Raw genomic sequence first — 16,210 nt, 5'->3', positions numbered from 1 at the left:
TAATGCAACACGGAAGCAGTCCCTTAGGTCCAACTCATCCATATTGACCAAGGTGTCTGCTTACCTAAATAGTTCCTTTTGCCTGAGTTTGGCTCGTATTCGTTAAACTCCGATCCATATATTTCTGCAAATGTCTCTTGAATGTCATGATTCTACCTGTCTCAACTACTTTTTCTGACAGCTCATTCCATATGTGCTCCACATTTGGCAAAAGTTGTATTCAAAAGGTTCAAAGGAACATCTAAACGAGCCTGATGCATTTTTGAAACAAGTCCTGTGGACTGATGAAGTTAAAATAGAACTTTTTGGCTGCAATGAGCAAAGATATGTTTGGAGAAAAGAAGGGTGCAGAATTTCATGAAAAGAACACCTCTCCAACTGTTAAGCATGGGGGTGAATCGATCATGCTTTGGGGTTGTGTTGCAGCTAGTGGCACGGGGAACATTTACTGGTAGAGGGAAGAATGAATTCAATTAAATACCAGCAAATTCTGGAAGCAAGCATAACACTGTCTGTAAAAAAACTGAAGATGAAAAGAGGATGGCTTCTACAACAGGATAATGAACCTAAACACACCTCAAAATCTACAATGGACTACCTCAAGAGGCGCAAGCTGAAGGTTTTGCCATGGCCCTCACAGTCCTTTGACCTAAACATCATCAGGAATCTGTGGATAGACCTCAAAAGAGTAGTGCATGCAAGACAGCCCAAGAATCTCACAGAAGTGGAAGCCTTTTGCCAGGGAGAATGGGCAAAAATCCCCCAAACAAGAATTGAAAGACGCTTAGCTGGCTTCAAAAAGCATTTACAAGCTGTAATACTTGCCAAAGGGGGTGTTACCAAGTACTGCAATGCAGGGTGCCCAAACTTTTGCTTTGGGCACTTCTCCTTTTTTGTTATTTTGAAACTTTAAAAGATGGAAATAAACAAGTTTTCTTGCTTAAAATACTAAAGAAATTTGTCATCTTTAACTTTATGCCTTTTGGAAATCAGTTCATCTTTTTCTCGCTTAGCTATTCACAGTAACAGAAATTTTGACCAGGGGTGCCCAAGCTTTTGCATGCCACTGTATGGTTGAATAATAATTAAACTTGAATGTTAACGTGACTTGGCACACGGTGATGCTTTGTAGATGCTGTGGTCCAGAGGAGTACTGTACAGTTAAAACTGGAATTTGGTATGCAGTACCTCTTTCGTGCACAGTGGGTTCTGAGGGAAATATCCAGTTGGGATCCTGGATGAAAGAGCATGTGTATTTTGCTTATTCTGTGCATGTGTGCAAAGGAAAATGCTTAAAAGATTATTGATGTTTGTCTCTAGATGTTAACATTGGGAAAGAAGAGTTTACTCTTCTTTCGTGTAAAGTATTCATTTTTTCATTCAAATTGTTTGGTTTTAGTGAATTGGCTTAATAGTTTTCTTTCTCTTGCTCTTTGTTCCAAATATTATCAGATACAAGCATGTATTTGAGATTTGAGGGTATGGTCTTAAGCAACTTGGATTGACTGCTCAGGATTATATTTTTTGGAAGAAGTATTTACCTCATAAAGAGATACATCTGTAGTGGGTTTTACTGGGGTACTTAAGGATTCTATATAGCTGCAATCTCTTTTACTCATTCTAGTAGCATATTTCCTTGGCAAACTTTTGGTTGAACCATCTGTTCAATTTATTTCCCTTGGGTGATAGTTAAATTAAATTGCTAACATAATCGGTTTCTCTTCAGGAATGTATAAACACTAAATAGCTACACATGATTATAATTACATTCTCCTGTTTTCCTTTTACCCAGGGAGCTCAGAAGCCTTTCACAGAAATAATCAAAGCTAATATAGGTGATGCTCATGCTATGGGACAGCAACCAATCACATTTCTGAGACAGGTAGGTGTGGGCATGACATATTCTGCAGTACTTTGTGAAGGGAATTTTAATCTATCTTGTCTTCAAAGAGAAAGTTAATACCAAGTAGGTTTTACGAATGATTGCCTTCTTTTGCTTCCGATTCCAGATCTGCAGTCTCTTGGTGTCCCATTGTCTTTTGATTAACTACATTCTACTATTATAGTTTTATTTGTGGTAACAATTTTGTAGTATTGTATTAAGAGATGCAATATGTGTAACCCCACTTTCAATAGTTGAATGAACGGACTGATATTTAGTATTTCATTGATTCATGATGCAAAATGTTTTTCAGGAGGGTCAGATTTGGATTCCAAACCAATTTTGACAGTCATTCAAGAGATTTATTTTTAATTTTAGAGATGTGCATAACTTTTCCACCATTACTTCCTGGCGGTTCAATTTACAGCCAATTAGCCCCTCCCTCTGTGAACCAATAAATAATATATCTTATAGCCCTTGCCCTCCCTCGACCCCCATCGTCTTCTCTACATGTAGAACGCACAAGCCATCAGGAAAATGCAAACAAAAATCTGTTTGTATTAAATCATGAAGGCTCTTCACATTCCCTTGAACCATGGCTGCACCACCACCATAAAATAGCAGTCAGAACATTGTCCTGTCTCCAAGTATTATAACTCAGAATTAGATTATGCCAGTCCACAGTGTGATGCAGGGGTAGTCCAGTGCCCACTGTTCAACAGTGGCAGACCTAGCTCTGCCTGTATTGAACTTCCAATGTTATACAAACTGTGTGCACTCATGCAGCCTTAGACCATCTTGGATCATGACCCTGGGTTCAACTGCAATCCAGGTGGACAGTGGAGTGTGGGAAAGAGCTAAATCCTACTGGCCAGTTTCGGGCTGCCTTGCCACTCTTCTTGGTACATACATGCTGTATGAACATCTACAAGGTACTCCTTTAAAGAAATTGGGCTGGTCTGAGGAATTTTGGGTGTTATCAGCAATCCCATGGCCAAAATGGATGGTAAGGTAATTGGTGAGTAGAGATGGGAGCTGAATCTGTGAGTCATAGTGTTGTAGAGATGACATACCTTTTGCACCAGGGAGTTGGGAAACAAAAGGCATTTGATCAATCAAGAACAGGGAGTCACACAACTCCTTAAAGCACTACAAGAGGTTCCGGAAGAACATGTTGTAAACTCTGGATCTAAGATTGTAAATAGTTGAAGGGCCAGATTTAATCCTTGCAAATATTTTTTTAAATAATGAAAATACAACTTAATAATAAAATAAGTTATACTAATTTTCCTTAGTCTTCAGGCCAAAATTTCATTTCTTGTGACATAATTATGAAGTGATTCACTTTGGAAGGTTGAACTTAAAGGCAAAATACAGGGCTGATGGCAGGATTCCTAGCAGTGTGGAAGAACAGAGGGATCTTGGGGTGAACATCTGTAGATTCCTCCAATTTGCAGTGCAAGGTGATTGGATTGTTAAGAAGGGATGGCAGTTGAGGCAGGTATGTTACGGCCATTTAAGAAACTCTTAGATGGGCATATGGGTGATAGAAAAATGAGGGCTATGTAGGAGGAAAGGGTTAGATTGATCTTAGAATAGGCTAAGGTGTCAACACAACTTATGAACTGAAGAGCCTTTACTGTGCTGTAGTGTTCTATGACTGGCTGCTATAGTGTCCTAAAGCTAATTCTGTAATACAATGCTGGCCGTACAATTGGGTTTTGTTATGGACCCATGGTGGAGCCCAGTATCAAGCTGAGGTCAGAATTGTGTTGGTTTCTGTCACTCAGTAAGTTCTAGATTTGTTGTGAGTTAGTACCTGTCCAAGAATTGCTATCTGGAAGCCTTCTGCTTGTTCTTTCTGCCATGAAAACTGATGGAGCCTGTGACGTACAGTTTGAATCTCGATCAAATGATTCAGCACTGTGCTGTGTCCGAAGAGATGCCTCGCGCAGATCAGAGACGGGGTGGGGGGATTGGTGGCCAATAAATGTCTGAGAACACAAGCTGGCTTGTAGAAAGGCTGGAGACTCCATCTCAGCAAGGAAGATTGAAGCATCGAGGTGAATGCGGAGGGGTCAGCAAAGGCTCGGCTCAAGATGGTCGGCTGCATTTGGACTCGAGTCGGTGGCATTCGTATCCAGGTCGGCAGTCAGTATACGGAAGGACTGAGTTTGCATGGCTGCTCTCCACATATGGAGCAAAATGGCATTTCCCCATATTATGAGATTCATGTGATTATCGAACTGTACTTTTTGTTAGTTTCCGTTAGTTTTTCGGTGTTTTCTTGTGGATGATTAGCGGGTGGGTGATTTGTTAATTTTTTTGTGTGTAAGAGGTAGAGTTGGGGGTGGTTGGTGCTATTGTCACTTCTGCGAGTGAGGGGGTCAGGGATAGTTATGTGTAGACGGCCATTGATATCGTGGCTTTTTTGCTGCGGGTGAGGGGGGAATCTTGGGGTCTGCAAGTTCTGTTTCTTTTTCATGCTGATTGGGGGAGGGGAGTTGATGTCCTTAATCCACACCTGCGGTCTTTCTGTATTTAATAACTATCTGGAGTAGACAAATATCAAAAGTTGTATCATAATGCATACTTTGACAATAAAATGAACCTTTGAACTTAGCTGGGAGCAGCTGAAAGTTGGTGGCTCCCTTTGTTACCGAGAGCCACAGATAGCATGAGAAAAATCTGCTTTGATTTTTCTTTTTCCATAGATGTTAAGTGACATCTAGTATTTCCAGTGTTTCAAATTGCCCAGCTCTTAACTGGCATCCTCTTGCCTAAAAAGTGGTAAATTGATGTTTTCTATTTATTGCTGCTGTTCTCCCTATTCTCCTTTCGCACTTCAAAGCAATAAGGTAAAGTTGCTGTATCATTAAACAAAGAGGACTAACCAAAGTTAAGACAGTAAGACGTAGCGGAATTAGGCCAGTTGGCCTATCGAGTCTGCTCCGTCATTCAGTCACGACTGAAACTTTTTTTCCCACTCCCAGCCTTCTCCCCATAACCTTTGATGCTGTGGTGAATCAATAACCTATCAATCTCTGCCTTAAATACACCCAACGACCTGGCCTCCACAGCTGCCTGTGGTAACAAATTCCACAAATTCACCACCTTCTGACTAAAGAAATTTCTCTGCATCTCTGTTTTAAATGGATGCCTCTCTAGGACAAGAAGGCACAGCTCAGATAGACTGCCCCACCATGGGAAACATCCTTTCCACTTCTACTCTGTCTAGGCCTTTTAACATTCGAAAGGTTTCATAGAGTTCCCACCCCCCCCGCCCATCTATTCTAAATTCCAGTGAGTACAGGCCCAGAGCCTTCAAACATTCCTCATATGATAACCCTTTCATTCCTGCAATCATCCTTATGAACCTCCTCTGAACCCTCTCCAGTGCCAGTGCATCTTTTCTTAGATGAGGAGCCCAAAGCTGTTCAAAATACTCAGGTGAGGCCTCACTAGTGCTTTATAAAACATCCCTGCTCTTGTGTTCTAGACCTCTTGAAATGAATGCTAGCATTGCATTTGCATTCCTCACCACTGGCTTTACCTGCAAGTTAACCTTTTGGATGTTTTTGACAAGGATTCCTAAATCCCTTTGCAACTCAGATTTTTGGATTTTCTTAAAATAGCACATTTATTTCCACTACCAATGTGCATGACAATGTATTTTCCAACATTGTATTTCATTTGCCACTTTCTTGCCCATTCTCCTAATCTAAGTCCTTCTGCAGCCTACCTGTTTCCTCAACACTACCTGCCCTTCCACCAATCTTCATATCATCTGCAAACTTGGCAACAAAGCATCCTCTTTATCTATCCTACTTGCAATCTCCTCAAAAAATTCCATCAGGTTTGTTAGGAAAGATTTTCGCTTAAGGAAACCATGTTGAATGTGTCCTATCTTGCCCTGTGTCAGCAAGTACTCCATAACTTCATCCATAAGAATTGAGTCCAACATCTTCCCAGTCACTGAGGTCAAGCAAACTGGTCTATAATTTCCTTTCTGTTGCCTCCCTCCTTTCTTAAAGAGTGGAGCGACATTTGCAATTTTCCAGTTGTCCTGAACTATGCCAGAGTCCAGTGATTCTTGAAAGGTCATTACTAATGCCTCCATAATCTCCACCGCTACATATATCAGAACCCTATGGTGCAGTTCATTTGGTCCAGCTTCTTTAGATATGCAAAAAGGAAAAAAATAGTTACGACCAAAATTGGGCCCTTGAAGACAGAAAAGGGTGAATTTATTATGGGAACAAGCAAATGGCAGAGGAGTTGAACAGGTATTTTGGATCTGTCTTCACTAGGGAAGACACTAACAATCTCCCAGATATAATAGTGGCCAAAGGATCTAGGGTAATGGATGAACTGAAGGAAATTTATATTAGGCAGGAAATGGTGTTGGATAGACTGTTGGGTCTGAAGGCTGATACGTCCCTGGGACCTGATGGTCTGCATCCCAGGGTACTTGAGGTGGCTTTAGAAATCGTGGATGCATTGGTAATCATTTTCCAATGTTCTGTAGGTTCAGGATCAGTTCCTGTGGATTGGAGGGTGGCTAATGTTATCCCTCTCTTCAAGAAAGGAGGGAGAGAGAAAACAGGGAATTATAGACCAGTTAACCTGGACGTCAGTGGTGGGAAAGATGCTGGAGTCAATTATAAAACATGAAATTACAACACATTTGGATGGCAGTAACAGGATAGGTCCCAGTCAGCATGGATTTACGAAGGGGAAATCGAGCTTGACTAATCTTTTGGAATTTTTTGAGGATGTAACTATGAAAATGGACAAGGGAGAGCCAGTGGATGTAGTGTACCTGGACTTTTAGAAAGCCTTTGATAAAGACCCACATAGGAGATTAGTGGGCAAAATTAGGGCACATGGTATTGGGGGCAGAGTACTGACGTTTATTGAAAATTGGCTGGCTGACAGGAAACAAGAGTAGCGATTAATGGGTCCCTTTCGGAATGGTAGGCGGTGACCAGTGGGGTACCGCAGGGTTCAGTGCTGGGACCGCAACTGTTTACAATATACATTAATGATTTAGATGGAGGGATTAAAAGTAACATTAGCAAATTTGCAGATGACACAAAGCTGGATGGCAGTGTGAAATGTGAGGAGGATGTTATGAGAATGCAGGGTGACTTGGACAGGCTGGTTGAGTGGGCGAATGCATGGCAGATGCAGTTTAATATGGATAAATGTTAGGTTATTCACTTTGGTGGTAAGAACAGGAAGGCAGATTATTATCTAAGTGGAGTCAAGTTAGGAAAAGGGGAAGTACAACGAGATCTAGGTGTTCTTGTACATCAGTCACTGAAAGCAAGCATGCAGGTACAGCAGGCAGTGAAGAAAGCTACTGGCATGCTGGCCTTCATAACAAGGGGAATTGAGTATAGGAGCAAAGAGGTCCTTCTGCAGCTGTACAGGGCCCTGGTGAGACCACACCTGGAGTATTGTGTGCTGTTTTGATCTCCAAATTTGAGGAAGGGTATTCTTGCTATTGAGGGAGTGCAGCGCAGGTTCATAAGGTTAATTCCCGGGATGGCGGGACTGTCATATGTCGAAAGATTGGAGCGACTGGGCTTGTATACACTGGAATTTAGAAGGATGAGAGGGGATCTGATTGAAACATATAAAATTATTAAGGGATTGGACACGCTGGAGGCAGGAAGCATGTTCCCGCTGATGGGTGAGTCCACAACCAGAGGCCACAGTTTAAGAATAAGGGGTAGGCCATTTAGAACGGAGCTGAGGAAAAGCTTTTTCACCCAGAGAGTGGTGGATATGTGGAATGCTCTGCCCCAGAAGGCAGTAGAGGCCAAGTCTCTGGATGTTTTCAAGAAAGAGATGGATAGAGCTCTTAAAGATAGTGGAATCATAGGTTATGGGGATAAGGCAGGAACACTGAGGCCTTTGAATGCCATACAGAAATTCTAAATCAGTTTTGTCTTCAGTAAATTATTTTGTAGTTCCTGATAAGTATTCATAAGAAATGACTGATTGTTTTGAAACCAGTGATTAGATTTGTAGCTGATTGGTTATTAACATTTTTGGAAGTAGGAAAAATACTAACACAAAATCCATTTGAATGTTCACTTATGTTTCTTTCCTAATTCAGGTTGTTGCTCTTTGTACTTGTCCTGAACTGATGGATAGTCCTGACTTTCCTGCTGATGCAAAAGAGAGAGCCCAACGTATCTTACAGGATTGTGGAGGACATAGTCTAGGTATGTGCTACTGTATTCACATTTAGGGAAGTGATGTTCAGGAACCTTGAGGTCATCAGTGAATAATGAGTATGAAGATCTATGGCAAATCTGTAGTGGAACTTCGTGTGCTATTAAAGATCCAATTCAGAGTCTAATTTATTCCAAAGATCTATTGATGGAACAAGGAACAATTCTGATAATGGCTGTGTCCGGCTTTCAGTGTATGCTACATGAGTTTGATAAACCAGGAAGCATTTTCCTGAATTATTTTTTATGAGTACTAAACTTCCTCAAATTGTAAACTGGGCAGATACCGGCACACCTTGGATTGTGTGGTTGAATAGTTTACCATAGATATGGTTATCAATTAGAATGAAAGCTAACAGATAAAATGCTAAAACAAGATCAGTGATTTCTGCAGATAATCATCACTCAGCTATAATTTACCTAGACTTTGACAACCTCTCACAAATGAGTGAGCAGCACTTTGGAGTCTACAGCCAACCCATTAATGAATGGACAATTAAACCGATATTTTTTTGAAATTCTGGCCAATTGACAAACAGATCAGAGCTAAGTAAGCACTTGTATTCATATAACATCCTTCGGTTGACCTTTGAAAATGCAGAGAAAAGCAATCAACTAGGATGGTACATTATGTTCCAGAACAAGCTGCTACTGTAAGTTGTAAGTATCTTAGATGTTATTTTTACTTGATCTGTGGGCACAGGTAGAGAGGGAATAGTCTTGGGGTCTGAGCTTCCTTAAATTTTATCTAATTAAATTTATGATGTAATATTAAACACCAACATTGATCACATGAAACTTTTTTTGTAAAAAAATAATTTCAGGTTCCTACAGTGCAAGCCAGGGTCTGAATTGTATAAGACAAGATATTGCAAAATATATAGAGTCAAGAGATGGAGGAGTTCCTGTAGATCCTGATAATATTTACATTACCACTGGAGCAAGTGATGGAATAATGGTATGTATATCAGCGTTTTAATGACCAACTTCTTTATTCACTAAAAGCAACACTAAATTTTTGTAACTAATTTTGGAACTGTTCTTCAAGTAAACTATATATAAATCAGTGTAGTTTTAGATTTTCTGAATTGTATCTCTTTTTTTTTTCCCAGTCTGTTTTGAAACTCCTTTTGTCTGGAGAAGGCAGAATGCGAACTGGGGTAATGATTCCAATTCCACAGTATCCCCTGTACTCTGCAGCCATCTCAGAGCTAGGTGCTGCCCAAGTCAACTATTACCTGGATGAAGAAAATAATTGGGCTCTGGATAAAAGTGAATTGAAGCGAAGCTTGAACAAGGCCAAAGAATATTGCTTCCCTAAAGTTCTTTGCATTATTAACCCCGGAAACCCTACTGGTACTTTACTTAACTATTTCAAAAATAAAATGCATGCTTATGTTTGAATACACTTAGATACTTCACTAATAATGAAGAATGACATTAAAAGAGCCTACTTGTTTTTAAGTTGGTCATATTTTATTCATGGTGTTCGGTCAGTTGTAGCTCCTGTACTTCATGAGAGAAGTCTGTGGGTTGAAGTTCAGTTTCAAAACTGGAGCACCTAATCTAGGAGGTCACTTCAGAGTTGTACCTAGGGTGCTGCAACTCAGCAGTTCGCACTTTTTAAATGACACTTGAAATAAATATTTATTCAAGCCATTCACATGTACATTTATAAATACATCCCACGTTAATGAGAGACTGTATATAATGATAATGCTGTTTGCTTCTAGGACAGATGAGATATTTCATCTGTTCTAGTTTAGTGACCATGCTGTTGTGAATGAGATTTATGTAGAGCAGCGTAGTGGTGCAGCCGTTAGTGCTGTTGTCTCACAGCTGCAAGCATTTGGGTTCACTCCTGATACTGGTGCAGTTTGCATCTTTCCATGATTGTGTGGATTTCTCCTGGGTGTTCTGCTTCCTCACCTATCCTAAAGGTATGCCGGTCGGTTAAGTGCTTTACCAGCTGCATCTTGGAATAGATTAATGAGGAAAGGAATCAAAGGAGAGCCAATCCATGTGTGTCTTTAAATTAGGTGTGGTTAATTGCCAGCATGGAGTTGATGTCTCCTTCTGTGTCATTGCAAATACTGGTATTGGTTTATTATTGTCACATGTACCAAAATACAATGAAAAGCTTGTCATAGTGTTTATACAAATCAACTCATTTACACAGTGCATTGAGCTAGAATAAAGGAAAACAATAACAATGCAGAATAAAGTGTAAAAGCTGCTGATAAGGTGCGGTCAGATTAAAAATAAAATAAAGTGCAGAACCATAACTGAGTAGGTTGAGGTAGACACGAGGAAATCTGCAGATGCTGGAAATTCAAGCAACACACATAAGAAACGCTGGTGAATGCAGCAGGCCAGGCAGCATCTCTAGGAAGAAGTACAGTCGACATTTCGGTCCGAGACCCTTCGTCAGGACTAACTGAAAGAAGAGATAGAAAGAGATTTGAAAGTTGGAGGGGGAGGGGGAGATCCAAAATGATAGAAGACAGGAGGGGGAGGGATGGAACTAAGAGCTGGACAGGTGATTGGCAAAAGGGATACAAAGCTGGAGAAGGGAGAGGATCATGGGATGGGAGGCCTGGGGGAAAGAAAGGGGGAGGGGAGCCCAGAGGATGGGCAAGGACTTATAATGAGAGGGACAGAGGGAGAAAAAGGAGAGAAAAATAAATAAATAAGGGATGGGGTACGAAGGGGAGGTGGGGCATTAACGGAAGTTAGAGAAGTCAATGTTCATGCCATCAGGTTGGAGGCTACCCAGACGGAATATAAGGTGTTGTTCCTCCAACCTGAGTGTGGCTTCATCTTGACAGTAGAGGAGGCCATGGATAGACATATCAGAATGGGAATGGGACGTGGAATTAAAATGTGTGGCCACTGGGAGATCCTGCTTTCTCTGGCAGACAGAGCGTAGGTGTTCAGTGAAACGGTATCCCAGCCTGCGTCAGGTCTCGCCAATATATAGAAGGCCACATCGGGAGCACCGGACGCAGTATATCACCTCAGTCGACTCACAGGTGAAGTGTCGCCTCACCTGGAAGGACTGTCTGGGGCCTTGAATGGTGGTGAGGGAGGAAGTGTAAAGGCATGCGTAGTACTTGTTCCGCTTACAAGGATAAGTGCCAGGAGGGAGATCGGTGGGAAGGGATGGGGGGACAAATGGACAAGGGAGTCGCTTAGGGAGCGATCCCTGGAGAAAGCAGGAGGGGGAGAGAAAGATGTGCTTGGTGGTGGGATCCTGTTAGAGATGGTGGAAGTTATGGAGAATTATATGTTGAAACGGAGGCTGGTGAGGTGGTAGGTGAGGACAAGGGGAACCCTATTCCTAGTGGGGTGGCAGGAGGATGGGGTGAGAAGAGATGTGCGTGAAATGGGAGAGATGCGATTGAGAGCAGAGTTGATGGTGGAGGAAGGGAAGCCTCTGGACCCTTTCTTGATCTTTCTGTCTCTGGAGACAACTTATCTACTGATGTTTACTATAAGCCTACGGACGCTCACAGCTACCTGGACTATTTCTCTTCCTACCCTGTCTCTTGCAAAAATGCCATCCCCTTCTCGCAATTCCTCTGTCTCCACTACATCTGCTCTCAGGATGAGGCTTTTCATTTCAGAACAAAGGAGATGTCCTCCTTTTTTAAAGAAAGGGGCTTCCATCCTCTGGGCTCCCCTCCCCCTTTCTTTCTCCCTAGGTCTCCCATCCCATGATCCTCTCCCTTCTCTAGCCTCGTGTCCCTTTTGCCAATCAACTTCCCAGCACTTAGCTCCATCCCTCCCCCTCCTGTCTTCTCCTACATTTCAGATTTCCCCCTCCCCCTCCCACCTTCAAATCTCTTTCTATCTCTTCTTTCAGTTAGTCCTGACGAAGGGTCTTGGCCCAAAATGTTGACTGTACCTCTCCCTATAGATGCTGCCTGGCCTGCTGCGTTCACCAGCATTTTTAAGATTGAGGTAGAGTCCACTTATCATACAAAAGGTCCATTAAAGAGTCTGATAAGAGTTGAATAGTCTCGGCCCGAAACATCAACTGTTCATTCATTTCCATAGATGTAGCCTGAACTGCGTTCATCCACTATTTTGTGTGTGTTGCTCTAGATGGAAGCTCTCCTTGTGCCTGGTGGTGTGTGCCTCAGGATTTGTATCATCTGCCCAATGAGAAAGGGGAGAAGAGAGGATATTCAGGGTGGGTAGGGTCTTTGATTAAGCTGGCTACTGTACTGAAGCAGTGAGAAGTATAGACAGAGTTCACAGAGAAGAGGATGGTTCCTGTGATATGCTGAGCTGTGTCCAAAAACCTTTTGTAGTTTCTTGTAGTCACATGAAGAGCAGTTGCCATACAAAGCCATTATGCATCCAGGGAATGGTTTCTGTGGTGCATTGATAAAAATTGGCAAGTGCCAATAGGAACATGCCAAATTTCTGAAGCCCGTGGATGTAGAGGTGTTGGTGAGTTTTCTTAGCTGTGGCATAAGACCATAAGACACAAGAGCAAAATTAGGCCATTCAGCCCACCGAGTCCACTCCGTCATTTCATCATGGCTGATCCCGGATCCCATTTAGCCCCGTACACTTGCCCTCTCACCATATCCATGATGCTCCGACCAATCAGGAATCTATCAACTTCCACTTTAAATATACCCACAGACTTGTCCTCCACCACAGTCTGTGGCACAGCATTCGACAGATTCATGACACTGGCTTAAAAAAAAAATTCCTCCTTACTTCTGTTTGAAAAGGCCACCCCTCAATTTTGAGGCTGTGCCCTCTAGTTCTGGATACCCCCAGCAGGTGAAACATCCTCTCCATATCCACCTTATCTAGTCCTTTCAACATTCGGTAGGCTTCAATGAGATCCCCATGTGTTCTTCTAAATTCCAGTGAGTACAGGCCCAAAGCTGCCAAATGCTCCTCATATGTTAACCCCTTCATTTCCAGAATAATCCTCGTGAACCTCCTCTGGACTCTCTCCCATGATAACACATCCTTTCAGAGATGAGGCCCAAAACTGTTGACAATACTCCAAGTGTGGTTTGACTATTCCCCTTGAAATAAATGCCAACATTGCATTTGCCGCCTTTACCAAAGACTCAACCTGTGAATTGACCACCTGGGAGTCTTGCACGAGGACCTTTAAGTCCCTTAGTACTTCTGATGTTTGAATTTTCTCCCCACTTAGATAATAGTCTACACTGTTACTCCTTTTATACCAAAACGCATTATCATACATTTCCCAACAATATATTCCATCTGCCATTTTTTGCCCATTCTTCCAATTTGTGTAAGCCCTGCTGCAATTGCATTGCTTCCTCAGCACTACCTACACCGCCACCCATCTACATATCATCCACAAACTTTGCTACAAAGCCATCATTTCGATTATTTAAATCATTGACAAACAATGTGAAAAGTAGGGGTCCCAATACTGACCCCTGAGGAACACCACTAGTCACTGGTAGCCGACCAGAAAAGGCCCCTTTTATTCCCATTCACTGCCTCCAGCCTGTCAGCCATTCCTCTATCCATGCTAGTAACTTTACTGTAACACCATAGGATTTTATCTTGTTAAGCAACCTCATGTGAGGCCATTTATCAAATGCCTTCTGAAAATCTAAGTAAACGACACCCACTGCTTCTCCTTTGTCCACCCTACTTGTTACTTCCTCAAAGAACTCTAACAGATTTGGCAGGCAAGAATTCCCTTTACAGACTCTATGCTGACTTTGACTTAGTTTAGCATTAGTCTCCAAGTACCCTGAAACCTTGTCCTTAGTAATGGACTCCAACACTTTTTCAACCACTGAAGTTAGGCTACCTGGCCTATAACTTCCCCTCTTTTGTCTTCCTCCCTTCTTAAAGAGTGGAGTGACATTTCCAATTTTCCGGTCTTCTGGGACCATGCCAGAATTAAATGATTCTTGAAAAATCATGACCAAAGCATCCGTTTTCTCTTCAGCAACCTCTTTCAGGACTCTAGGATGTAGTCCATCTGGTTCAGGTGACTTATCCACCTTAACACCTTTCAGTTTGCATAGCATATTTTTCCTTTGTAATAGCATTGACAATCACTCCTGCTCACAGACCTCTGGTATACAGCTAGTGTATTCCACAGTATAAACTGAAGCAAAGTACTTAATAAGTTCATCTGCCCTTTTGTAATTGACTACAGTTCTGCCTTCAATACTATTATTCCAAGCAAACTCCAGACCTTGAGAGTTAATGGTCTCCCTTTAAATTAGTGGTTGATGCTTTGTTGCCACTCTTATTGAAAATGTTGGTCATGTTTCTGACTGTCTTGTCCTAGCTGTCCTTCCTCCAACAAAAGGTAGGTGTTTATTACAATGTTTGTGACATTGACTGAAGTCTAAAATATGGCAGACAATTTGTGCACAGCAAGGTCTGGTAAAAGACAAGGTAATACTGCTGCAATTTGTTTAGTGATAATGATTTAATGATAAGCATGTTCCAGGCCATAATGATAAGCACTTCTCCAAGCTTATGAGATGACATCCCTTCTAAAAAGCTGCACTTTCAGAAGTGTAGTATACCATCAGTAATTCACAGCACCGGTCTAGGTCTGAAGCACTTTGGAATTCTTCATGAACTTGGAAGAGTGACTCCTAGGATGAGCTAATTGATGTTCCCACTCCTCCTTCATCCTCCAACCAATCTGTCATACTTTCTTCCCCCCATTACCAGCATTCCATCCCGCAGTTATCTTACAGTCAGTCTGTCAAATCTGGTTGGAAAACAGAATTGGAAATTGATTGATGTCCTGTTGTTTAATGTAAGCACAACACAGATTTTCTGGATTTAGCCCAGTCCCTGTTCTTACTCCATGTAATTATGCATGTTATTGCACAAAAGTCCATCTAGAGACTTCTATATCAGCCGCTGTAAATGTTTTAGGGAAGTAAACAAATTCAGAAAATCTCTCCAATTAAATGATCAATTGGCTATTTATACAGTACCGCTGTTTTAAAAATTAGCTGGAGATGGATGGGTGAATTTACCAAAAGGGTGTAAGAAAATTCTGAATTGAAATTGTTCAAAGAAAATTGAATTTTTAAACAACCCTTTTTTTAAATAATCACACAGGCCAAGTACAAAGCAAAAAATGTATTGAGGATGTGATTCGTTTCGCTTATGAAGAAAAACTCTTCCTTCTAGCTGATGAGGTGAGGTTTACTTGTGGAAATTAATTAAATGTAGCATAATTTTGAGAGCCTGGCATATTCTCAGTATATTGTTCAACAGTAAAATTGTATGCTTTATTTTCTGTATTCCAGGTTTATCAGGAAAATATATATTCAGAAGGATGTACATTTTACTCATTCAAGAAAGTACTGTATGAGATGGGTGCTGAGTACTTCAACACAGTGGAATTGGCCTCTTTTCATTCCACATCTAAAGGATACACAGGAGAGTAAGTATATCATAAACTGACTTTGAATTTTCAAAACAAAGTACAGTGGATTGGGGTTAATTGGGATACATGGGGACCAGTACATTTTGGTGTACTGCCCCGACTAGCTGAAGTTTCATACAAATAGTTAAAAAGGTCTAAAAATTACAAGCTACCGTTTAACTGAGTCCCAAATTATGTAATTAAATTAAATACAAAATGGATTAGAACATTACCAATACTTTTACAGTGGTTGAAAACTGTATTACTTCCTAATTGTTTTTGATGGAGGAATTCATCCAGTCTACACTGACTTTTTACTGACTGTAAATGAACAAAACCAGCACAGCCAGTGCAGATAGTGGACAGCCTTCATTGCCTTGCTTCATGAGTACTGTTGTATTCCAACAAAAAATTTCTGGTTCAAAATGATCAAAAATCACCTTTATGAATATAGAGTAAGGAGTTTGTATGTGCGATTCAGTATAATGTGTTTGGTATATTTCTTTTTCTTGAACTCTGTGTTCTCCTATGTAGAAAATTAATAAAAATATTGAAAAGAAAATTTTAAAAATTGAAAAGAAAAATCACTTCTTCTAGAATTGGTGGTCTTTTGGCCCAAATGGATAACACGAACATATGCAAATTGCACTATTTAAAAACTGTTCA

General features: G+C 41.1%; 1 protein-coding gene across 3 annotated transcripts in view; it reads left to right on the top strand.

Annotated features, from left to right (window-relative positions):
- gpt2 (glutamic pyruvate transaminase (alanine aminotransferase) 2) overlaps positions 1 to 16,210 on the top strand; it is a 71,954-nt gene that overhangs the window by 43,945 nt on the left and 11,799 nt on the right. For all 3 annotated transcript variants that reach the window (XM_072279642.1, XM_072279643.1, XM_072279641.1), the window contains 6 exons: positions 1,793 to 1,882; positions 8,010 to 8,118; positions 8,952 to 9,085; positions 9,240 to 9,483; positions 15,235 to 15,314; positions 15,426 to 15,562. In XM_072279642.1, the coding sequence (XP_072135743.1) occupies positions 1,850 to 1,882; positions 8,010 to 8,118; positions 8,952 to 9,085; positions 9,240 to 9,483; positions 15,235 to 15,314; positions 15,426 to 15,562 (737 nt within the window). In that variant the 5' untranslated portion in view covers positions 1,793 to 1,849. The remainder of the gene's footprint in view (positions 1 to 1,792; positions 1,883 to 8,009; positions 8,119 to 8,951; positions 9,086 to 9,239; positions 9,484 to 15,234; positions 15,315 to 15,425; positions 15,563 to 16,210) is intronic.

Source organism: Mobula birostris, chromosome 15 (genome assembly GCF_030028105.1).
Source record: "Mobula birostris isolate sMobBir1 chromosome 15, sMobBir1.hap1, whole genome shotgun sequence".
Taxonomy (NCBI): Eukaryota; Metazoa; Chordata; class Chondrichthyes; order Myliobatiformes; family Myliobatidae; genus Mobula; species Mobula birostris.
The sequence above is the reverse complement of the archived record's forward strand: the minus strand, read 5'-3'. Positions and strand labels throughout refer to the sequence as shown.